At 53.8% G+C, this 23,422-nt stretch overlaps 2 protein-coding genes across 6 annotated transcripts in view; one reads left to right on the top strand and one right to left on the bottom strand.

Moving 5' to 3' along the window:
* Positions 1-9,847, bottom strand: part of SH3YL1 (SH3 and SYLF domain containing 1) — a 34,000-nt gene extending 24,153 nt beyond the window's left edge. For 2 of the 3 annotated variants that reach the window (XM_051831561.3, XM_051831562.3), the window contains exons 1-2: positions 9,296-9,656; positions 1,357-1,467 (exon numbers count right to left, since the gene is read on the bottom strand). In XM_051831561.3, the coding sequence (XP_051687521.1) occupies positions 1,357-1,467; position 9,296 (112 nt within the window). In that variant the 5' untranslated portion in view covers positions 9,297-9,656. Of the gene's footprint in view, positions 1-1,356; positions 1,468-9,295; positions 9,657-9,734 lie in introns of those variants that run through there. The other variant, XM_089327889.1, reaches the window with a different exon arrangement.
* Positions 9,848-9,870: 23 nt separating this feature from the next.
* Positions 9,871-23,374, top strand: ACP1 (acid phosphatase 1). Of its 3 annotated transcripts, none has more exons than XR_016230686.1 (6): positions 9,871-9,946; positions 15,414-15,487; positions 15,571-15,838; positions 19,843-19,904; positions 22,207-22,312; positions 22,450-22,678. XR_016230686.1 is itself a non-coding variant. In XM_051831563.3 (6 exons), exons 1-6 carry the CDS (start codon positions 9,904-9,906, stop codon positions 22,525-22,527), a joined length of 477 nt encoding a protein of 158 aa, XP_051687523.1. In that variant the 5' UTR covers positions 9,871-9,903; the 3' UTR covers positions 22,528-23,374. The 3 variants fall into 3 exon arrangements, 2 of the variants coding, with proteins under 2 accessions (XP_051687523.1, XP_051687524.1); XM_051831563.3 differs by having other exon boundaries at positions 15,725-15,838; positions 22,450-23,374; XM_051831564.3 differs by having other exon boundaries at positions 15,571-15,684; positions 22,450-23,374.
* The last annotated feature ends 48 nt before the right edge of the window (positions 23,375-23,422 follow it).

Below are 23,422 nucleotides of genomic sequence, written 5' to 3'. Positions count from 1 at the left end.
CCTCTCAAGTGCTGGGTGCGTGCGGCTCACGGGGACCCTGAGGGAAAGGCAGAGGCTGCCAGGGAGGCGCCCCCTGCACTGGAGCAGAAGCCCCAGGAAGCGCTGCTCAGACGGGGGAGCTGGCTGGGCCCACGGAACCATAGCTGCTGCTCTCGTCACTGCAACTCAGACCCGGGCGTCCACAAAGCATTAAGATCTTGTGAAGCTCTGAAAAACAACTTCAGAGATCCCGACCGGGACAACTTAAGAGATCTCTTTAAGTCACGCACTGTGATTACCCAAGAGGGAAATTAGCCCGTGACACTGCCCAAGGTAATCTGCATGAGAGGTGCACTCTATGAAACACGGCCTGCAGAGGCAGTTCCAAAGCCGCACTCTGGGCCAGGCTGTGTGGACTACCCTGCTGGTCACCAGCACCCAAGGCCAGGCTGTGTGGACTACCCTGCTGGTCACCAGCACCCAAGACCAGGCTGTGTGGACCACCCTGCTGGTCACCAGCACCCAAGGCCAGGCTGTGTGGACCACCTCGCTGTCACCAGCACCCAAGGCCAGGCTGTGTGGACCACCCCGCTGGTCACCAGCACCCAAGGCCAGGCTGTGTGGACCACCCCGCTGTCACCAGCACCCAAGGCCAGGCTGTGTGGACCACCCCGCTGTCACCAGCACCCAAGGCCAGGCTGTGTGGACCACCCCGCTGTCACCAGCACCCAAGGCCAGGCTGTGTGGACCACCCCGCTGTCACCAGCACCCAAGGCCAGGCTGTGTGGACCACCCCGCTGGTCACCAGCACCCAAGGCCAGGCTGTGTGGACCACCCTGCTGTCACCAGCACCCAAGGCCAGGCTGTGTGGACCAGCCCCGCTGTCACCAGCACCCAAGGCCAGGCTGTGTGGACCACCCCGCTGTCACCAGCACTGGAGCACCTGGTTACAACTTGCATCCCTGGTCACAGGGCTCTGAGTCCCACCCTCAGGTTTGGAATGGGTTCTGGGACTGTGTTCTAAGGACCTGAAGATTTCAGAGGTGCAGCTGTGCTGGGAATTCTTGACTAATCTCCTCTAAACCACTGTAGAAATGTAAATATCTTACTTGGAAGGAGAAAACAAAAATGAACACTTATGTATGAGACGAGCTGGCGAGGTTGAAGATTTGCTTGTAAAGCTCTCCGCAGGGAGGCCAAGGTGAAGCAGGAATGGGGGTCCGGGTGGAGGGGCGAGTCCCAGCTGCCCCACCCCAGGAGAGAGAAGAGGCCTCTGGGAACCCCTGCTGTCCCTGGGGTCAGCTGCCAGCTAGGAGTGAGGCTGAGGGAAGGAAGGGAGCGATTCAGAAATCCAGACACGCTCGGAAATTTACCTACCAGGAATGATCTTATCGGGTCCATTTCTGGAAGTTATTTCTGTGAATTCTCTTAGTATTTTAGCAGCCTTCTTTGCTTCTGATTTCAAATTGGAAGGAATGGGATTATTCACTGAAAGATGAAAAAAAAAACACATTTTAATAAAAAATCCACTAAGCAGAAGTTAGAAATTTATTGTAACTATATTTTCTCACACATAATAATCACTAACAAATTGTATTTTACCAAGTAAAGGAAATGAACTAGAAAGTCCTCAGCTACTGACAATTTCACCCCTACTTTCCAAATCTATTCTGAGGCTCAGAAACCCTAAAGTCTTAGAAATCTCAGAAGTCACAAAATCCTGGGATTGTGAAAGATTTTAAACAAAATCTGACACAACTGCCCCAGTCTTTCTTCTCCCTGTCATTAATTCACCTGAAGAGCAAGTTAAAAAGATTAAAGCTTTAAACGTAACAGAAGATGCTTTTTTACAGTTATCTATTACAGATAAAACAGGGTTCAATATGGCTGCTTACTCTCATTGCACGTGTTTGGACTGGCTGCAGGTCACCTGCTTAGCGCACTCAGGCATCGTTTACTGCAAGTAACGGCCGCCTGCAGTCCGGGGGCAGTGTGCATTCCCAGTGCTGCCCACCTACGCTGAATCACCTCAGTGCGATGCTGGCACAAGGCTGGCACAAGGCTGGCAGCTCTGAGGCACACTGGACAGGGGGTCAGAGGAGCCCCGGCTCAGGTCTGCAGTCAGAGGAGCACGCAGGCCTCCGGACGGGAAGTGTCACCTGGGCAGGTGCTGAAGGAAGTTGGGCTGAGAAGCCTGAACAACTGCAGCACACAGGAAAGAATGGGATTTCTAACAGGAAAACATGATGCATTTTGGAGCTTGCTATGTTTGAAATAGGTGATTTATTTTAAAAGTAGAAACTGGACAAGGGTCATATTGGAATTGTGTGGTTTTTTAAAAAGAAGAATTCTGCATCAATTCTCTGTGGTTCAACACGGGAGCATCGGCAGGACTCAGGCCCCCAGAGAATGGATCCCACAAATCCGCGAGGGTGCTGGCCAGGGCACAGGCGCTCATTTGCACAAATGCCGGGTGCCTGCAGAGTACACAGTGTTCCTTTCCTGTCTAGGTTACACCACTAGTGTATTGGCACTTCACAGATTTTACTCAACTTTCTTTCAGGGAAGTTAAAATATTGGCTCTCAGGGTAGACTTTTATGATCAACTTCACGAGACATAATTTACAAAATGCAATTCACCTGTTTCACGCAGTGCACACCCCACAAGCTGGGACAAGTACCTGACACAGGCCCCTCCCCCAGCAAAACTGTTTCTTTTGGGCCCCTGTGCAGCCACCCCGGCCTCACCAGCTATGGATCTGGTGTCTGTCACCTGTGTTGGTTTTGTCTGTGCCAGGATTTCACAGGAATACAAGGAAACTGATTCTTCTCCATCCGGCTTGCTGTGCCTGTGCTGAGCGTCCTCCACACACAGGGTGAGCTGAGCCACCCGATGGACAACTGGCAGCTTCTAGTTTTTGGCTATCGTGAAGAAATTCTGCAAACATTCCCATAAAATCTTCTGTGCATCACTGTTTTGTCTCCGGGGGAGGTCTCCAGGCTAGGATGGCTGGTTCCTGGACGTGTAAGTGCACTGGTATCAAAAGCCACCAGGAGCTACCTGAAGTGACTGCCTATCACAGGCCAACCAGAACTTCTGGGAGATCTGGTTACTCCACATCCTTGCCAGCTCTCTGCAAGGCCAGGCTTTCCACGCCAGTTTCTGCCGTGGTGGCAACTCAGGGTGGATTTCATTCTCATCTCCTGGGCGAGGAGGGAAACACCCTTCCTGGTGCTTACCTCTGTATTTTGTTCTAAGCATGTGTTCAAGCTTTTGCTCATTTAAAAACGTGCATTGGGCCGGCGCCGCGGCTCACTAGGCTAATCCTCTGCCTGCGGCGCTGGCACCCTGGTTCTAGTCCTGGTTGCTCCTCTTCTAGTCCAGCTCTCTGCTGTGGCCTGGGAAGGCAGTGGAGGATGGCCCAAGTGCTTGGGCCCGGCACCCGCATGGGAGACCAGGAGGAAGCACCTGGCTCCTGGCTTCGGATCGGTGCGTGCGCAGGCTGTGGCAACCATTTGTGGGGTGAACCAATGGAAGGAAGACCTTTCTCTCTGTCTCTCTCTCACTAACTCTGCCTGTCAAAAAAAAAAAAAAAAAAAAAAAAGAAAAAAAAGAAAAGAAAAGAAAGAAAAAACGTGCATTGTTGCCTTTTTAAAATTTTTTAACTGGTTACAGATCATCACACCTCCTGGATACATGCCCTTGTTCAAACACATACTTTAAAAATACTTTTGCAAGTCCATGGCTTGCTTTACCATTCCCATAGTGGTACCTGTGGAAATGCTGGGGGCACTAATTTTTAAGATGTATTTTAAAACTCCCTTCCCAGTGTTGGTTCTGAGCTCATAGGCTGGATGCTGAGTTTTTCCTGTGCATGTCAGTGACATTCTGCTCGTCTGTACTAGCTGGTCTTTTCCCATGGCTTCTCTAGGGATTTTTCTAGATGCCATCTTCAAGGTCACTTTATAATCAAATATGCTATTTAGACCTCTAAATGAATTTTTCAATTCAAACCTTGTGTTTTCAGCTTTAAATGGTCCATTTGGTTGTTTTCCTGTCGTTGTGGTTTTAAAGATTTATTTATTTGACATTCAGAGTTATACAGAGAGAAGGAGAGGCAAAGAGAGAGAGAGGTCTTCCATCTGCTGGTTCACTCCGTAATTGGCGGCAACGGCTGGACCTGGGAAGATGTGAAGCCAGGAGCCAGGAGCCAGGAGCCTCCTCCAGGCCTCTCATGCAGGTGCAGGGGTCCAAGCACTTGGGACATCTTCCACTGCTCTCCCAGACCATAGCAGAGAGCTGGATCAGAAGTGGAGCAGCTGGGACTTGAACTGACGCTCATATGGAATGCTGGCACTGCAGGCAGAAGCCCCACCCGCCAGGCCACAGCGCTGGGTCCTGTCATTGTGTTCATCTCGTCTTTTTGACCCTTGAGCATGGGCTGGGTGTTTGGTGCAGTGTGAAGCCTGCATTTCCTATCAGAGTGTCCGACTCTTCCAGTCCAGCTTTCTGCTGATGTGCACCCTAGGAGGCAGCCCATGAAGGCTTAAGTGGGAGACCCCGATGGAGCTCCTGGCTCCTGGCTGGTCTTGCCTAGCCCCGGCCTTTACAACCATTTGGGGCGTAAACCAGTGGATGGAAGATGTCTCGTTCTCTGTCTCCCTCTCTGTCACTCTGTCAAATAAATAAATGAATAATAAATAATCTAAAATACTACCATGTTTAGAATCTCTGGGTGTGACTACGTGTCCATTGGGGCCAGTGTTGTGGTGTAGAGGGTGAAGCTGTAGTCTGAGAAGTGGGCATCCCATACTGGCACTGGTTCATGTCCTGGCTGCTCCACTTCCAAACCAGTTCCCTGCTAATGTGCCTGAGACAACAGCAAAAGATGGCCCAAGTGCTTGAGCCCCTGCCAATGAAGCTAGATGAAGTTCCTGGCTCTTGGCTTCCGCCTGACCTAGCCCCGGCTGGCCGTTGTGGCCACTTAAGGAGTGAACCAGTAGATGAAACCATGTTCTCTAGCTCACCTTTCAAGTAAACAAACCTTTAAAAAATTTTTCACTGTTAGGAGCCACATCAGAGAGACGACAGTGTGCATGAATTTTTATTTTAAATGGAATTTCTGTCTCATTCATTTCCTGTTCTGCATTTGCTGAATATGTTTTGCATACTTTCTGTCCACCTGCTGAATGTGGCTGCTCCACAGCCCAGCAGGGTGCTTCCTCTCTTTTCTCTCTGGCTTCAAGCACTTTGGTGCTTCTCTGAGTTTTACCTGTTCCTTAATCTTCCCCTAAATTCCAGTCTCACAATATTATCGACAGCATCTCAAACACAACAGCCCACAGGTTGCATGACCTGCTCTGCAGCTTCTCTCTCCAGAACCTGGGCCAGTGGTGACTGCTCCATTCCTCTCCTGCCTGTGGCCAGCCCATCAGCAAAGCCCAACAGAACATAAGTCTTCAAATGTACCAGACTCCGATTCCATCACACCCTGTCCTGCCGCCAGCCAGCCCCAGGTCTGAGCGGCAGCTTCACCTCCCTGCTCCTGGCTTCTCTCCGAGAAAGGCCTCAAAGCCACGTCACTGCTTAGCTTTCCCCATCGTTCTGAGGTCTGCAGCCTGCAAAACGGCCACGGCCATTCCTGTCTACTCCCTCGCCAGGCTGAGTCCCGGGAGGCATTTCATTGACTGTAACAGACACCTAGCACGCTTGAGAATGCCTGACACATAACAAGTGCCCAGGAAACAGCTGTACGTGAAGTGTCTGTTGGGTTTCAGGAATTAACAGGCAAATCCCTGTGAGGAATCTGTAAAGAAAATCCAATGGTTTAGAGGAAGACGTAGCAAAGCTTCCTGTTGCTGAGACCACAGAGAGCGCGGGGTTGGGGAGCAGCCAGGGGCAGGTGGGGGGTGCAGTACCCACCACAGCCCTTCCCAGGGCAGCCACCAGCACCGCAGAACTAGGGGGGCAGGGGAGGGGCTGAGTGCAGGGAGACCAGGGAGCAAGAAGGTTCTCCCCTGGCCTTAGGGTTCACCCTGCAGAGAACCGGGGAGCAGACGCCCCGCTTGCAGGAGTCTTTGCCAGGCTGCGTACCAGGGCCCTGAGAAGGTTCTCTCAGTGCAAGTAACTGAAGACAAGCAAAGTGGTGAGGACACAGCAGGTGCCTCTTCCTCCGCCCCCCGCCCCCCCATAACTGCACACAGGGAGAGGGGAGGGGTTCAGGCTTGACTGAAAATGAGGGTGGCCAGCAGAATTCTGACATTCCTGGCACACCTGTGCGTGTGTCTGTCTGCTTCCTGTGTGCTCTCACTGCTCCTCCCTTTGAACTGTTTAAGCCTGACAGGCCAGCACTGTGCTTCCTACGCACCTCTGCGGAGCTGCGTCAGTGAACTACGTGCAATGTGTTTCTTCTGTTGCTGAGAGCCCAAGCCGCTCTACTGCAGGAGCGGCACGACCGGTCTGCCCCACTGATGCCGTGGCCCGGGCACCTGCTGTGGGGCAGGTACGCCAGGCCTGCAGTCTAGGGGAGCCTGTCCTTGTGCCCGGAGAGCTTCCCAACCCCCGCCCACAGCCAGGGACTTGTGTGGGAGCTGGAAGAATCCACCTGTCCAAGGCAGGTCCCTGTGGTCTCCAGATTTGTCCCCACAGGCACATCCCTGTGGGGATCGAAGAGCAAAGCCAGGGAGCCAGTGGCAGAGGTGGACAGAGAACCCGGCCAAGGTCAGAGGCAGCCCTGGACTTTACTCACACAAGCCAGTGAAACCCTCTTCTGCTAAAGCCAACACAGACCAGATTTTCCGACACGTGCAACTAAGGCAGAGTAAATAATACATAAATCCTATTCCCCAGGAGACTTTCTGCTTTGAACTCTCTCAAGCAAGCAGTATCCATCCAAATTAGCAAATTCCACAGTCAAGAGTTGCTACTGCAAACATCCTGCCTGAGCGGAAGGTCAGAGCTGGCTTTGTAAACACGGGAAGGCGGCTACCGCGCTTGGAATCAGGTGGACAGTCGACAAGCCTGGCACAGGGAGGACGTCTTCAGTGTCAGCTGTCCCACAGGAAGTACCACGTTCTGTTACTCTCCCTTAAGTCATCCTGCCCAGCAGCAGTTATACACACTGAGTTTCTCTGCCAGAACAAAATAATCTACAAATAAGAACAATTTAGGGCTGACGCTTGGCACAGTGGTTAAATCCCCACCTGGAATTCCCGCATCTCGTATTGCAGTGCCTGGTTCTAGTCCCGGCGATTCTACTCCAGACCAAGCTTCCTGCTAATATGCACGGAAGTGTAAACCAGGAGCCACCTGCTCTCAACTCTGCTTATGTAACATTATGCAATGCAATGCTAATATTAAATCTAACACATGGAGGGGCGCAGGTTCAAGTCTTGGCTGCTCTACTTTTCCTGGGAAAGCAGAGGTGATGGCCCAAGTCCTTGGCCCCATGCCATCCATGCTGGAGACCTGGGTGGAGCTCCAGGCTCCTGGCTTGGGAATGGCCCAGCCCTGGCCAGTGCGGCCATCTGGGGAGTGGACAAGCAGATGGACGGTCTCTCTCTTTCTGTCTCTCCCTCTCTCGCTAACTCTGCCTTTCAAGTAAAAAGTAAAAAATCTTAACAATTAAAAAATCAAAAAGGTAGACAGAAGTCGCAGTTCCTGTCCTCAGCATGAAAGCACACTGCCCCGTGTTTCCCTGATACTCGGCACAGGAGCGGGGCGGCGGCCAGGACCCTGATGCTGCACTGTCAGGGCAGGATGACATCATCACGAATGGACGCTCACACTTTTAATCGTGGCCAGCATCTGAACACTCACAGAAGCCTTGCGTCTCGATCCAAGGCTGAGCAAGTGCTTGTGAGTTTTTGAGACTTTTCCTTAAGGGCCAAACGTCAGGCAAACGTGTAAAGCTTCCTTTAAAAAGTAATGAAAACATCTGAACATCTCCACACTAAGTTTTTTTTGTTTGTTTGTTTGTTTTAATTAAAGATTTGTAGAATACTGGGAGATTTACTTAGGGATGTTCCAGACTTGTCAAGAACTTAAGATCTGGAAATAACTTTACACCTGACTGTAGGACCACAAACTGAGGGGCAGGGTCGCCGGGGGCCAGTGCTGACCCAGAGTCCTGCATGCAGCCTTCCTCCAGGGGTCAGGAGCAAAGGGGAGACCCAAGCCCCTGCCTGTCCAGCCCCAGATGGGGGATCCCCAAGCTTCCCTCCCAGGGAGGCTCATCCATGACACAGCTTTCCTCATTGGACCCTAAGTTACTCCAGGAGTACCCACACAAGACAAAGTTCAGAAACCGTTTTGCTAATTTCCACTGATTAATCTGTATTAGTCAAATCACTGAGGTTTACCATGCACACGAAATAGAGGTCAACTCAGCTGATGAAATCACCCCCGGCAGAGAGAGCAGAGCTGCTGAGGTCACGGGGCACCGGGGAGGAATGGTTAGAGTCCAGGCAGCCAGGACAACGCTGCTCCCGACCCTGAGGGGCTTTGCCACGCGGCCTTGGCCCCTGAGGCCGCTGCCTCGGTGCGCGCAGCCAGCCTGGTCTTCCGTGGGCCTGCCCTGAGCCCCAGGCCTCTGAGAGGCGCTCCGCCTCGGGTCAGCGACCTTCCCGGACGGGCCTGAGACCACGCTGACCACTGAAGGCCATTCCCCGCGCCTGTCTCGTCCCCGGGCTCCAGGGAGGCCGCGGCGCGGGGCAGGGTGGGCAGCCCCCGCCTCGGAGCAGGACTCGGCCCGGTCCCCGCGCGGAAAACCCAGACCACCCAGCGTGCGAGGGCGGCAGGCGCACGCGGACTCCCTTTCTGGACGTCCTCTCTCCCGGCGAGGCGTCTCCCGAACACAGCGCCGGGACGAGCGGCCGACGACACAGTTCTCAATCCCACCAGCGCCGGCGTCCGCGGAGCCCACCGGGTCTGTCCTCAGCCGGCGGCGCCGCGCCTCCACGCGAGACCCCGCAGGAGGCCCGGGCCCGACCCCGACCGCGCCCCCGACCCCTCCGCGCTGCAGGGTGCGAGAGCGGGGCGCGGGCTGTCCCAGCGCGGTGCTCCCCGTCTCCGCCGCTCGGGCGCAGCGCTCCCCCCACACCGACCGCCCGGCGAGGCCGGCGTCCCGCAGCGGCCTCACGTCGCTCTGGGGGAGGACCCCGCGGGATCCCGAGGAGACGGGGCCCGGCGAAGGACCGGGAGAGCCGGGACGGGGGCGTCCGCGGGAGCGGCGTCGGCCCCCGCAGCCCCGCACGCAGGCGACCCCTCCAGCCTCCCGCGAGCCCTCCGCCGCGCCCACCGCGGCCCCGTACTCACTCGCGCCCCGCACCGCCGCCGCGCCCTGCGCAGGAAGAGGAAGGGTGCGCTCCGCTCGGCTCCGCCCAGCACACCTGCGCCAGGTGAGAAGCAGGTGGACGCCCACTTCTGCCCGGCGCCCAGCACCTGTGTGAGTTGGCGCAGGAGGTGCCCAGAGCGTCCGATGCCCACCCACAGGGTTTCTGAAAACGGAAGACCCGGCCAGCGGAGTGCGGGAGCACCACTGAGCTGCGCAGGGGGCTGCGGCTCGTGCCACTCCGCGGCGGGGGCCAAGGTATCGCTCCGCCGCCCTCCGCTGGCTCGGGGTCCCAGGGCAAGAGCCCCAGGCCCCGCCGGCCTCGCCCTCCGCTCAGGTGAGCGCGGCCTTGGCTCCGCCCCCGTCCCCGGGGGGTCCCGAGCCCCGCCCCCGCGGCCCCGCCCTCTCCTCCAGGTGACTCACAGCCCCGCCTCCGGCCCGGCCCCGCGGGTGCGGTGCTGCCGACTGCGCAGGCTCGTCCAGGGGGCGCTGCCGTCAAACTACGCAAGCGCGGGGGCGGGGCTCGCAAGCGCATGCGCCGCCTGGAGCCGGAACCGACGCGGTCAGTGGGCGCCTCTGCGCGCGCGGGAAGATGGCCGAGCCGGCGTCCAAGTCGGTGCTGTTTGTGTGTCTGGGTAAGAGGGCGCCGACTTGACCCTGTTCTGATACATTCTGCAGGAGGGGGCGGGCCGTGAGGGTCGACACGAACTGTATCGGACTCGCCGGGTCCCCCGCACCTACCTGGCCCTCTGTCCACGCGGGTCCCCTCGCACCTGCCCGGCCCGCTCTCCTTGTGGGTTCCCCCGTACCTGCCCGGCCCGCTGTCCGTGCGGATCCTCTCGCATCTGCCTGGCCCCGTCTCCATGAGGGTCCTCTCACCTGACCGGCCCTGTCTCCATGCGGGTCCCCCCGTACCTGGTACCTGACCGGCCCTGTCTCCATGCGGGTACCCCCTGTACCTGACCGGCCCTGTCTCCATGTGGGTCCTCACCTGACCGGCCCTGTCTCCATGCGGGTACCCCCGTACCTGCCCGGCCCTGTCTCCATGCGGGTCCTCTCACCTGCCCAGCGCTGTCTCCATGCGGGTCCCCTCGCACCTGCCCAGCGCTGTCTCCATGCGGGTCCCCCTGTACCTGCCCGGCCCTGTCTCCATGCGGGTACCCCCGTACCTGGCACCTGCCCAGCGCTGTCTCCATGCGGGTCCCTCTGTACCTGCCCGGCCCTGTCTCCATGCGGGTCCCCTCGCACCTGCCCAGCGCTGTCTCCATGCGGGTACCCCCGTACCTGGTACCTGCCCGGCCCTGTCTCCATGCAGGCCCTCTCGCACCTGTCCGGCCCGCCGTCCACTCGGGTCCCCCCCCCCCCTCCTGCCCGGTCCGCCCTGTGGCTATGGAACACCCGGGCACTCGCTGTAGAGCCCGGGGACTGGGCCCGCCGATCGGATGCGCGGCAGGCCGGCCCCTGACGCCCGGGACCGCGGTTTGCGGCGCGCAGAGCAGGAGCCCTGCAGCGCCTGCCGATTCCCAGGGAGCCGTGGGGCCGGCCTGGGATCTGTGGTGGGTCAGCAGGGAGATGGCCGGAACCTGAGAACCTTGCACTGGCCTCCCGGGCTATCAGGGTCTTGGCCCTGTCGTCTCCCATGGTGGAATGAGCGGCTTTTCGCAGAGGGACTCACGGTGCGGGAGGGGACTGCGGCCTGGGACAGCCTGCGTCAAAGCCATGGGGAAGGGACTCATTCTCAGCTGCCCCTGCTGTCCTCTGCGGGCATCCACGCATCTCACCTCGGCCCCAGAGCTCCGCACAGGCCTGTGCGCCCGCGCATGCGTCTGCGGCATCGCCTCCGCGAGCCCGGGTCCTTCCGATTTCCCAGCGCTGTCCCTTGGCGAGCTCAGGCCTGCTGCAGGATAGGGTCGGCTCAGGGGCCTCGTGGTTTGCTGGCTGCTGTCCCTGGCCCGTGCTTCCCAGCGGGCCGCAGCTGATGGAAGCTGGAGTGCTGGCTGCGGTTGGTTCTGGGTTTCCTGGTTGTAGAAGCTGACCAGGGAGGGCTGCACATCCCACACGGGAGTGCCAGTTCCAGTCCTGGCCACTCTGCTCCTGACTCGGCTCCCCGCTAATGCTCCTGCACCTGGGAACCAGCGAAGGATGGCTCAAGTCCTTGAGTTCCTCTGGGGGACCCAGATGGAGTTCCTGGCTCCAGTCTGGCCCAACCGTCGCTGTCCTGGTGGCCTGGGGAATGTCTGTTTCTGTCTCTTTGCCTTTCAAATAAATAAAGAAATCTAAAATCAACAACAACAGAACTGAGCCAGGTAGAACTCAGTCCTGTAGGTCTGTAAGCTGGGTCCCCAGCCCCACGTTAACCCTTCAGGTACCTGCCACTCACAGTGACTTTCAGCTTTAGCATTCCAGTACTCAGCCCACTTCCTGTGAGGCCTTCCTGCACATCTTCCCCCCAGAGGCCCGAGTTGTCTTCTGTTGAGTCTGCGTGTCCTGGGGAGCTGTCCCTGTAACTCTCCCCACCAAGAGTGAGGCTGCACCTGTGGGCCCTCTGGGACTCTGTTGCAATAGAACTTTGTTTACAGATCAGAGAATTAGAGTCCCGTGCTTTTCACATTTCACAAGATATCATTCCATTTTCGGGGTTTCAGGAGCTATTTGAAAGTGTGAACGTTTTCCTTAGCTCTGTAGCTGATGCACAAAGGTGGTGGGTGCTGCCCTAGGGAGGCCGCGAGTGAGAGAAGGGCCTGGAGGGACTGGAGCAGCTGCTGTGCTGAGAGTAGACTGCAGGAGAGGCTGGTGGGAGACAGAGGGGGAGGTGCCGTTGGACCTGGTGGTCCGTCCACGGGACATAGGGTCTGCGTGACTTTGAAATGAAGAAGTCCCACCTCTGCTAAGCATTTCTTTGGCCCTTTTGAGAGTTGAGCCTGCTTCCTACTTCTGTGAAACGGGACCTCCTGGGGAAGGCGTTTGGCCAGGTTCTGCCGGGTGTTTGGTGGAGATAATGGTGATGTTTGAAGTTTTCAGGACTTGTTCCTTGAGTAACGCCCAAAGTTCTGTGTTTTACTAACGACCCGGTGCTCCAGTTTGACTGACACATTAATTTGGTGTTGTGAATGTTTGAAATCCAGAGGGCAAGTTAATTTTTTTTAAGTTGTTCATTCGTTTTTATTTAAAATGCAGGGTGACAGATGGACAGAATCTTCCATCTTCTGGTTCACTCCCCAGACACTGGTAGCATCTAGGGCTGGGCCAGGCTGAAGCCAGGGGCCAGGAGCTCCATCCAGGTCTCCCATGTGGGTGGCAGGGCCCAAGCCCTGGAGCCAGCGCTGCTGTCTCCAGATGCATTAGCAGGAAGCTGGACTGGAAGCAGAGGCAGGATTTGATCCCCACCCTGTTCCCCTCAGATGGGATGTGGGCATCCCAGGTTGCAGCTTAATCCGCTGCACAGTGCCCACCCCTGGTGCACAGTTTCAAAAAATGTGCACTGTTGCATGTCTTCTTGCTGTCAGTCCAGGCTCTTGTATTGTTGTAGAACAAAGTAGATGCCGATTTGTAGTGAGGGGGGTTGTTCTTGTTTCCTTAAATACTAATATACTAGGCATCTGTTATTACTTCTAGAGTTCCAAAATGCTAACAGGTGTCTTAATTTGGAGTAGAGCACTCGCTGTTAAAAGTATTCCCTGGGGGGCCGGCGCCGCGGCTCAACAGGCTAATCCTCCACCTTGCGGCGCCGGCACACTGGGTTCTAGTCCTGGTTGGGGCGCCGGATTCTGTCCCAGTTGCCCCTCTTCCAGGCCAGCTCTCTGCTGTGCCCCGGGAGTGCAGTGGAGGATGGCCCAAGTGCTTGAGCCCTGCACCCCATGGGAGACCAGGAGAAGCACCTGGCTCCTGCCTTCGGATCAGTGCGGTGTGCCAGCTGCGGCGGCCATTGGAGGGTGAACCAACGGCAAAGGAAGACCTTTCTCTCTGTCTCTCTCTCTCACTGTCCACTCTGCCAGTCAAAAAAAAAAAAAATATTCCCTGAGTCTGATGAGTAGAACAGTCACGTCTTCGTGATGGTGCTGACTGGGGCAAGTGTTTGGCTCCGGAATTAAGATGCTGCTTGGGACGCCTGCACCCCTCTGTCTCTCTGCCTTTGAAATAAATACATAAAGTGTTGATGATAATGCCTGTTTTTAAAACCAAACAAAAATTCAGAATGGAGGGGGAAAGTCTCAGAGCACAAAGGAGCCTAGGGGGCTTTCAAGGCAACTTCCCTGTTCCTGCTCATGGCTTACACTTGTGCAGACCACAGGCTGTGTGGTCCAGTGCAGGCAGTGAACTGGTTCACAGTTGTTTTAGGAGAGTCTCCCTTGTTCGTCAGAAACCAGACGATTCTGATATTAACAGAGCAGAATTGGGCCCCAGCGTCATCAGCTCCAACAGCTGCTCTTTTCCTTCCTCCGTTTTCTCTTGCCACCTCCTTGGTTCTGAGTGCTTGGAGCTGAAGGCTGCTGTGTAGCCTCAGCAGTGGCGTCTGACCCTCCCTGCCCTCCTGTCCCTCAGAGCAAGGGACAGCCTGAACGCTCCCTCATTGCAGAGGAGCCTGCCCGTACCAGGAGGGAGGGCTGTGCTGAGAGGCCAGGGCCCGCTGGGCCTGTTGCCCCAGCCGTGCCGTTGGGGCAGGAGCAGTAGCACTGAGGCACAGCTTTCCTGGGCCTCTGGGTCTTGTGTCTCTTCTCTTGTTGACCTGACTGCCCTTGCAGGTGGAGACCCTCAGGACAGGTGAGGGCGGCGCCCACCTCTGCCCCATGCAGCTTCCCCCTGCTCCATGCTCTTCCTGGATGCTCTCTGCCTTCAGTCTTGTCCTCTCCTCGTGTTTCTGGAACATCCTGTATGGAAAGCGTCTCTTAAACACCTTTCTGGCACAGTGTGGCTCCTGGTGGGAGCACGTCGACCTCTTCCCCAAAATGTTTGGTTTCTTGGCGCTTTGGCTGTGCCGAGTCAGCTTGTGGTGTTCCAGCCCCTGGGTGGCAGGGCATCACTCCTGCTTCCTGTGTCTGAAACTCAGTCCTTTTTTCCATTGAGATTTTTCTCTTCTTCCTGTAAACATCGCTCTGATTGTAGCTAACTGCATCTCCCTGGTACGTGGCGCGGTGGTGCATGTCGGAAGGAGACTGGCCCTTTGTGTTTTCCCTGTGTAAGAAGGGACTCAGCCACTGACTGGCTCCCTGGAGCAAACCCTAAAGGTCCTGGAATTTTCTAGGAGTGGTGAGAGGGTCTGTGTGGCCCTTGGCACCTTCGCTGTTTGTGCTAACACAAGGCCTTGGGCTGGGTGTCATGGTGGGTGACCCAGCCAAGCACCCAACATAATTAACCCTCAGAAATGAGCACAATTGGCAGTGCAGTGTCTGCCGTTGTACCCCAGTGATGTGAGGCAGAGGGGTCACATCTGGAGCCCTTCCAGAGTATACACTGTGGGTCTCTTTGGCTGGTTCTCGTGTGTGGGGGTGGGTGAGAGAGAGAGAGAGTTATACTGAAACCGTGCTTGTGAATGCAGTGCTGTGCTGAGTTCTGGGAGTCATTCTAGAGAATCACGATAGCCGGCTGCTCTGGGGCAGGGGGCTCCTGGGAACCCCTGACCACAGGGCTGCTGTCCTTGGTGCTGGCTGAGTCCTATTCTCATCCTCTTGGGGCATGTGACCACTCACTTGGAGTTTGTGGAGAAACTCTGTCTGCCTAAATACATCAGCTTATTTGTATACTGTATGAAACAGTAGTCATCCTTATTATGTGTGACAGATTTGAAAATGCAAATAACTCTATTGCATTTCGTTGCAAAATGAACTTGTCGGAACAGCTTCCCTGATTTTGTGACACACTCTGTCATTAATAGCAACCTAAAAAGCAATGGTTTTAGTTAAAATTGTTCTGAAGCCATTTCTGCCTTGAGCTCTGGGACAGTTGGCATGTGTGCCCTGCAGGCAGGTTGGCTCTGACTTCTGCCCCCACGGCGGGAAGTGGCTGCCATGTGTCAGGGCATGGACTGGCATTTGCCCCTCTAGCTGGGCCTGAAGGCTACTTTCCGGGCCTAACCTTCTCTCTGTGTCTCTCCTTCTTTTTAAGGTAACATTTGCCGGTCACCCATTGCAGAAGCAGTTTTCAGAAAACTCGTGACTGATCAGAACGTTTCAGACAATGTGAGTACCATTCAGTGTCGGGAGACAACCCCAGTACCTCCAGGCAGGAAATTATGAAAACATGTCTCTCTTTTCTACCGCAGTGGAGGATAGACAGTGCGGCCACATCCACCTATGAGATAGGAAACCCCCCTGACTATCGCGGGCAGGAGTGCATGCGGAGGCACGGCGTGCCCATGAGCCACGTGGCCCGGCAGGTACTGTACTTGACCTGAAGACTTGTGTTTTCTGTTTCAGTGGGGCATTGACAGCGGCGCTGTTTCCGACTGGAACGTGGGCCGGTCCCCGGACCCCAGAGCCGTGAGCTGCCTGAGAAATCATGGCATTGGCACAGCCCATAGGGCACGCCAGGTAGACGAGCTCTTGTTTGATTTCTGGTGTGTAGGGTCCCGTGCCTTGGGCAGTCCTGAGAGGCCTGACCACACTCGATTGGCGGTGGTTGCCCCTTTGTTTCACTTCTGGTGCGTGGTTCTGGAGGACTTGTATAATCTTGGACTTTATTTGTTAATGTGCGTGTGAAAGTTCATGTTACTGATGATGAGGATGGCCAGGAGCCACCAGAGTTGTGATCCCCATTCTGTTTCTGCCTACACGATTTTTAATTGAGCATGCAAGCTACAGGGACTGTTCTGCTTCTGTTACAGAGTTTTTGCCAGAATCAAGTTCTATAACGTACAGAACTGCATAGTGCCTGAGAAATATGGGTGACGCTGATAGATGGGCATCCAAGTCCAGGCCCTTGTGCCAGACTCAGGTTTGAAGTCCAGCCAAAGCGTGGCCAAGCCCTCCACTCTCCAGGGAGGTGGCCCTGTGTTTATCATGCAGATCAGACAGCGGTTTTTATTTAAATTAGATACTTTCTCAGGCAGCCTGGCAGAGGATCACACATTTCCTGTCCTCAGGCCTCTGCATACCTGTCCAGACCCTGATGCTCAGATTCAGTTAGGTTTGAGTAGGCTTGCAGAGCTGGGAGCAGTTGTGTTTTCATGCTCTCTGTTTTTAAGGTTGGATTATTTTTCATACACTGTATAATAAAAATGGATGCAAATAAAATATTTTTTTAAATTTTTTATTTTTTTACATGAGAGTCAGAGTTACACAGAGAGAGGAGAGGCAGAGAGAGAGAGAGAGATCTTCCATCCATTGGTTCACTCCCCAATTGGCCGCAACGGTCGGAACTCCACCAATCCAGAGCCAGGAGCCAGGAGCCAGGAGCTTCTTCCAGGTCTCCCACGTGGGTACAGGGGCATCTTCTACTGCTATCCCAGGCAGTAGCAGAGAGCTGGATTGGAAGTGGAGCAGCCAGGACTAGAACTGGCGCCCATATGGGATGCCGGCGCTTCAGGCCAGGACGTTAGCCCGCTGTGCTACAGCACTGGCCCCAGCAAATAAAATATTTTAAATACATATGTCTTTAAAAAGCAAAACTAGAAAATTGGTTTCAATAACAGTTTTTTTTAGGTATTTCCACAGAAGCTAGTTTCATATTTTTTCTTTCCTTGTTGCTTTTAAGAAAATTCTCTCACCAATTTTTTTCTTCTTAATTTTACAGAGCTAGTGAGGTGTGCTTCACCACTTGTTGCCACATGAGGCCTTTTGCTATCAGTTTGTGTGGTTTGTTTGTCTAGATGTCCTTTTGTGAGTGCAGCCCTGGCCCCTGGCGGCCACTCCCCCTTGTCCAGTCACCCAGACTCATTCTCTCTCAAGCCGTGGAAGTAGACCCCAGCATGTGCATTTTCCAGGAGCTCCTCTTGCTTCCAAGGATCTCCTGTTGGAACAGCTCATCGTGGTGGTGCTGTCGCTGCTCACTGACCCATTGGGTTGTCCTGGCTTGGGGCTACGGCTGTTGCGGCCACGCCCAAGTTCTGTGGGGCTCACACCCAGCATCCTGTGCGAGGTGCTCAGAACTCTGGGGATGGTCCCTTTTGGTGTTCTCCAGAAAAGTCTAGAAGATGGATAGTTTCTCGTGTCTTATTATTTGCTTATTTCTGTAACTTCTATTTTATTTTTTGAGAATTCTAGTTTTCTGGTGGACTTTGCATCTTTCTACTTTTTGTATTATCACTAGCATGGTTATATTTTAAATGAAGTCCAATAGCAAATACCTGATGCATTTGTGAGTCTGCTTTGCCGTTCGTTCTGTTCTCTTTGTTTTATTGAAAGCTTGGGGAGAAGTTGTGGAATTTTGGTTGAGGTTTGTGTGGAGACAGCTTAGGGCAGGCCAGGAGGGTGAGTGGCCTAGCTGACTTGAGACTCGGGCTGCGCCTGCCTGCCCCTGCGTCCCGTAAAGAGCTTGAGGTGTTTGCTTCTGAGTCTGAGCTCGCCTGAGCGGTGCCACACACATCCCTGAGTGATGTCAGCCTCCTCTTGTTCTGGGGTCTCCTCCCTCAGCAGACTGTCCCGCCAGTGCCACCTGTGTCCCACGGCACTGCACACGGGGCTGCTGTGTTCTGCCAGTTTTCCTAGCCCATGGCACAGGGCTCCTCAGCCTGGGCACACTGACTGTGGGTCCAGGTCACTGTGTGTGGGGTCGTCCTGGGTCCCACCTGCATTGTGAGAATCAGAAGTCTCCTCTCCCTGAGTCTAAACTGCAGTTCTCAAAGTGTGGTCAAGGGAGCCCTGAGCCTCGTGAGAGAGCCACCAAGGGACCGGCCGTGGGTGCGAATGCAAAGTCAGGGATTGGTTCTGGACTCACCTGCTAGGAAGCTGTGGCTCTCTGAGGTGTCAGTCACCTGCAAAGGTCTGGGAGCGCTGCCTCCACACCGCGGGTCCACTCCTGTGCTTCCTGTCCACACCGCAGAACTGGGTTGGGAGAGTGCAGTAGTTTACAGAGGTAAAATCATGCTAACAGTGCATTTGTAGCAATTTTACATGAAGGGCTATGTTCTAACATTTCTCCACTGTTGGTGACTATGATAAACAGTAGTTTTCACTTCTGTAAACACGCTGTTTGGAGGTGGGGCTGCGTCATTCTGGGGAGTCGAAAGGCTTCTGCTGCTATAGGGTTTGAGGGCCCTGCTTGTCCACAGGGCCGCCCCTGCTGGCGGGGCCCAGGGGCAGTGCTGACTGTGAAGAGGTGTTTAGCTTTTCTGTAGGGATTTACTCATTGTTTTTGGTAGTGGGTTGGTTTGCCACAACTCATTCCAGTTATAGCTGCCCCCAGAGGCCCTACATTGTGCATTCTCTGTGCGGTCTGAGTGATGTGGTTCCTGTTTTAACGTCTGAAAGTCATGCATGGGGGCAGGTGTGTGGCACAGTGGTCAAGTAGGCACAGGACTCCTGCATTCCACATCAGAGGGTCTGGGCTCGAGTCCTGGCTCTGCTCCTGACTGCAGCTTCCTGCTAATGTGCATCCTGGGATCCAGCAGCTGAGGGCTGGTGCTTGGCCCTGCCAGCCATGCAGGAGGACTAGAGGGAGTGCCAGGCTTCATCCTGCCCAGCCCCAGCTACTGTGGGCATCTGGGCACTGAACCAAGGGAGAGCACTCTCTCTCCTCTCTCTGTGCCTTGCAAATAAATACAATAATAATTAAAAACAAATAAAAGAAGGAAAACTTCCAAATTGTTTAAAAAGGTAAATAAATAAAAATCAAGTATGATTTTATTTAGTACGTTAACTGAGTATTTCTTTTATTAGGACAGGTACAGTCTAAAAGAAAATGTTCAGTATTAAATCGTGGGGCATTTTCCACATGAGTAATTTGGAGAAATAATATAATATTTCACATCACAGTTGTTGCAGTATGTTTTGCAGTAAGTGCTTTGGGAATGTTCACAAGGTAAGGTCTTCTGCAATTATTAAACAGCTGTGGTGAAAAGGCACGGAAGCGCGGGGAGAGCCGGGGCTGTCATGTGTGTCCCTGCGTCCAGCCACACAGCGGTGTCCACGGGGCTGCCAACAGCGTGCAGGGCCTTCCTGCAGAAGAAGCCTTCGCCGCCTTTGTGCTCCTTCCCTCTTACCACCTGCTTGCTTCTCATGGGCGAGGCAAGCAGTAATTCTGAGCTTATGAGCAGTGTCAGGCCCCCAAGGGGCAGGGTCGCAGCCTCTCAGCCAGGGGCCAGAGGCAGAGGCTGGTTGGGGGGACTGGAGGGAGATCTCCTGCTGCTCCCTTAGGGCCCCCTTGCCGTGTGGCCAGGGTGGCAGGACATGCAGAGGCCTCCCTAGCAGCCCATGTCACCTCAGGCATGAGGCGTGTGTGGAAGTCTGCGAGGCGGGGTGACTGTGTCTGGAGAAAGCGCCCTACATGTGATTGATCACATCCCTCACAGACACGGGTACCACAGGGGGTGTGTGTGTCACGGAAGGCTCCTGACCCTCCGGGCTACACTGCGTTCTCACTTCTTGTTCAATTCCAGGTCACCAAGGAAGACTTTGCCACCTTTGACTACATACTGTGTATGGATGAAAGCAACCTGAGGTAATCACTTGAAGAGTACTTTTGTTCAGCTCTCAGTTCAGTAACAGGTCAAGTTGTTTGTGTCCAAGGTGACTTTTTTATTATCTGAACATTTTTAATAGTGATGGTCACAATATACAGATTAATCCATTTGGCATCGCAAGAAACTCAATAGTGTCATCTCAAGTTGCAGCATGGGCGGATTTTCCAGAAGATGTGCCTTAGATAGGACGGTCTGATGCTCGTGGCCCGGTGTGGCCATGATGCGTGGCTTTGTGGGGAGGACTTGTGACCGCTGGGATGACTCAGGGGCAGGATGCTAGTTCACTGTTTCTCATCTTACTCCCTCGTAACAATTGCCCTCCCCACAAAGTAAGCCTGTTTGTAAGTTTTTAATTGATCTAAAAAACTAAAATGGACGGACCGAGGTGTTGGGTGACAGTGACTCACCCTGGGCTGGCGGTTCTGTACCCTGTGTGCCAGAGCACTTCCGTAGCTTCATCTGTTGCCCGTCTTATCAGAAAGGATGCTGGGGGACAGCACGGTCAGGTTACTTCCCCAGGTTCACAAAGCCGGTGGGTATGGGAGATGGAAGCCTGGGCTCTGAGGAGTCCCCGCCCTGGGTGCTCCTGCCCCACTCTGCTTCAGGAACTCATCGTGTCCTCTTTCAACCCATATCCCATGTTTTTGATGACGAGAAATTGTGCTTTTAATTACTTTGTAGGAACAAACAGATGTGGTATAATAGTTTTATACTTAGGCCGGCGCCGCGGCTCACTAGGCAAATCCTCCGCCTTGTGGCGCCGGCACACCGGGTTCTAGTCCCGGTTGGGGCGTCGGATTCTGTCCCGGTTGCCCCTCTTCCATGCCAGCTTTCTGCTGTGGCCAGGGAGTGCAGTGGAGGATGGCCCAAGTGCTTGGGCCCTGCACCCTATGGGAGACCAGGATAAGTACCTGGCTCCTGCCATGGGATCAGCGCAGTGTGCCTGCTGCACGGCCATTGGAGGGTGAACCAATGGCAAAGGAAGACCTTTCTCTCTGTATCTCTGTCTCTTTCTCTCACTGTCCACTCTGCCTGTCAAAAAATAAAAAAAAAAATAGTTTTATACTTTTCATTAATTAAGACCTTCATGGGGTTGGTGCCGTGGTGCACTAGGTTAATCCTCTGCCAGTGGTGCTGGCATCCCATATGGATGCCGGTTCTAGTCCCGACTGCTCCTCTTCCAGTCCAGCTCTCTGCTGTGGCCCAGGAGTGCAGTGGAGGATGGCCCACGTGCTTGGGCGCCTGCACCCGCATGGGAGACCAGGAAGAAGCACCTGGCTCCTGGCTTCGGATCAGTGCAGCGCCGTAGCGGCCATCTGGGGGGGTGAACCAATGGAGGGAAGACCTTTCTCTCTGTCTCTCTCATTGTCTAATTCTACCTGTCAAATAAATAAATAAAATCCTTAAAAAAAAAGACCTTCATTAAAATAGTTTTCCATTTTGGCTTTTCAGTTTGTTTTGCTCTCATTTTTTACTTACGCTGTAACTTACAGGTATTATAAAAACCATCTTATTAGAAGACTGCTTTGACTGGCACAGGTCTGCAGCCTCCCAGTGTTCATACATGCTCTTCCCGATGTCTCAGGCCTGTTTTAGTCTAGACCCTCTTCTTTATGCAGACTGCTACCGGCAGCCGCGGCCAGTGTGTTAGACCTTGAGGGCTCCCGCCTGACCTCTGAGCCATGAACCCTCACATGATGGGCATTCCTAGCTGTTGATTTCCCACATGTAAACACTGTGTTCAGCCGGGGAATGGCCGGTATGTAGCATAGCTGAGTGTATCCTCCTCGCGCAGCAGTGAGAGCTGAAGGGCAGAGGCTTGAGGAGTAAAGGGAGGCGCAGCCCCCGCAGTGAGACGGGCCGTGACGCCCACCGCCAGCTGCCCCACGTGGGGCTCACAGCGCTCTGGCTGGGACGTGGTCTTGTGGTTCTTTGAGTTCCTTCTTGTCACCTTTGTTTTGTCTCTCAAACAATATCTCTTTGATTGTCTGAAAATGTATTTCACAGGGGAAATCATAATTACTGTCTGAGTTGAAGATGCTATTTTGTGTAACAAAGCAGTGGATGACGCTGTGGTTGCAGGCTGTCTTGTCCAGGAGACAGAGCTGTGACACGCAGCTGCGGGAAGGGTCGGGCAGATCTGCTGCGTATTCTGTTTCATTTCAAATCAGGTCACTTTTGCTGGGTTTTGATATGGATGTCTCATAAACCCTGAGCAGATGTCCCTGTTTAACTTGAAACCACAGATCAGAAAACTAAGTGCATGTTTCAATTTTACAGAGATTTGAATAGAAAAAGTAATCAAGTTAAAAACTGCAAAGCTAAAATTGAACTACTTGGGAGCTATGATCCACAAAAACAACTCATTATTGAAGATCCCTATTATGTAAGTACAGCTCACCTGTGGCTGATGTAAAGCTGGCCAGAGCCCAGTCTTGTTCTGCCGGATTAAGAGGCAGACCCAGGTCCTCCTGGGGCACTTGCCATGCAGGTTGCTATCTTCTCTTCTCGCTGTCATTTCAGGGGAACGACGCGGACTTCGAGGCTGTATACCAGCAGTGTGTGCGGTGCTGCAGGGCCTTCCTGGAGAAAGCCCACTAGGGCTGGGCAGTCCCCGCCGGCTGCTGCATGCTCAGATGCCGGAATGTTCCCTGGGCCTCATGTTTGTCTTCCATTGACTTTATCTTAAACAATAATTGTTGATGGAAATCAGTTGTACATGCAGAATAATAAATAAAAATCTTAAGCCTTCTTAGACTAGTTGAGCCTTGCTCTCTGCCCCAATTACAAAAACAGGGGAACAAACACCACAGAACAGAGTAGAACAAATGCAACAGCGAAACAGGACTCGGAGCCCCAGGTCAGCATCCAAGGCAGTGTGACGTGGAGGCAGTGGCCTGTGAGGGAAGTGCGGGAAGGTGCACTCCACCCTCCTGGTGCCCTCTCCTCGCCCCGCACCCCTTTGTGGAGCTGCCCTATAAGAAGTTTTACTTCACATACCCAGAGTGCACTCTTGTCTACTGGGAGACAGGAAAGAGAAAAGTTTATGGAATCACCACCTTTCACACTTGCTGATTTTTGTTTATTTCTTGAGGGGCTCAGCTTGTTTCCTCCCACTTGAGCCACTTTATTTCTGCAATGTAATTACATCCAGAAGAAGGATGCGTGAATGCTGTCTTCCCTTGTGGAGGGTTGAATACTTCTGTGTTTATACCCACATCATCCAAATGCCAAATGCAAATTGGTCTAGGTGGGAAAATGATCTAAAAAAGTTCAGTTGTGTTGATGTGCTTAAGTATTGGCATGTTAGTATTTCTTTGTTAGCTTTTAATAAGTTTATAACAAATATAGATCATTTCTGTCCTTCAGATAACTAATTCTTAACTTACATGGTTGTATGCCAGAAACAATTGTTTTCAAAATAAACTGGAGAGTTACAAAAATACAACTGAGATATGGATCTGGTGTCTGCTTTTCCGTGGCTACGTGAGAAAAG

The sequence above is a fragment of the Oryctolagus cuniculus genome, chromosome 2 (assembly GCF_051225735.1).
Source record: "Oryctolagus cuniculus isolate XC-2025 breed Fujian yellow rabbit chromosome 2, ASM5122573v1, whole genome shotgun sequence".
In the NCBI taxonomy this organism is placed as follows: domain Eukaryota; kingdom Metazoa; phylum Chordata; class Mammalia; order Lagomorpha; family Leporidae; genus Oryctolagus; species Oryctolagus cuniculus.
The sequence above is the reverse complement of the archived record's forward strand: the minus strand, read 5'-3'. Positions and strand labels throughout refer to the sequence as shown.

Bases quoted from the DNA above. Each gene is read 5' to 3' on its own strand.
- ACP1 (XM_051831563.3), top strand. From the start codon at position 9,904: ATGGCCGAGCCGGCGTCCAAGTCGGTGCTGTTTGTGTGTCTGG. The intron at 15,488-15,724 runs GTGAGTACCATT...TTTCTGTTTCAG, and splicing joins ATCAGAACGTTTCAGACAAT to TGGGGCATTGACAGCGGCGC. The intron at 22,313-22,449 runs GTAAGTACAGCT...CTGTCATTTCAG, and splicing joins TTATTGAAGATCCCTATTAT to GGGAACGACGCGGACTTCGA.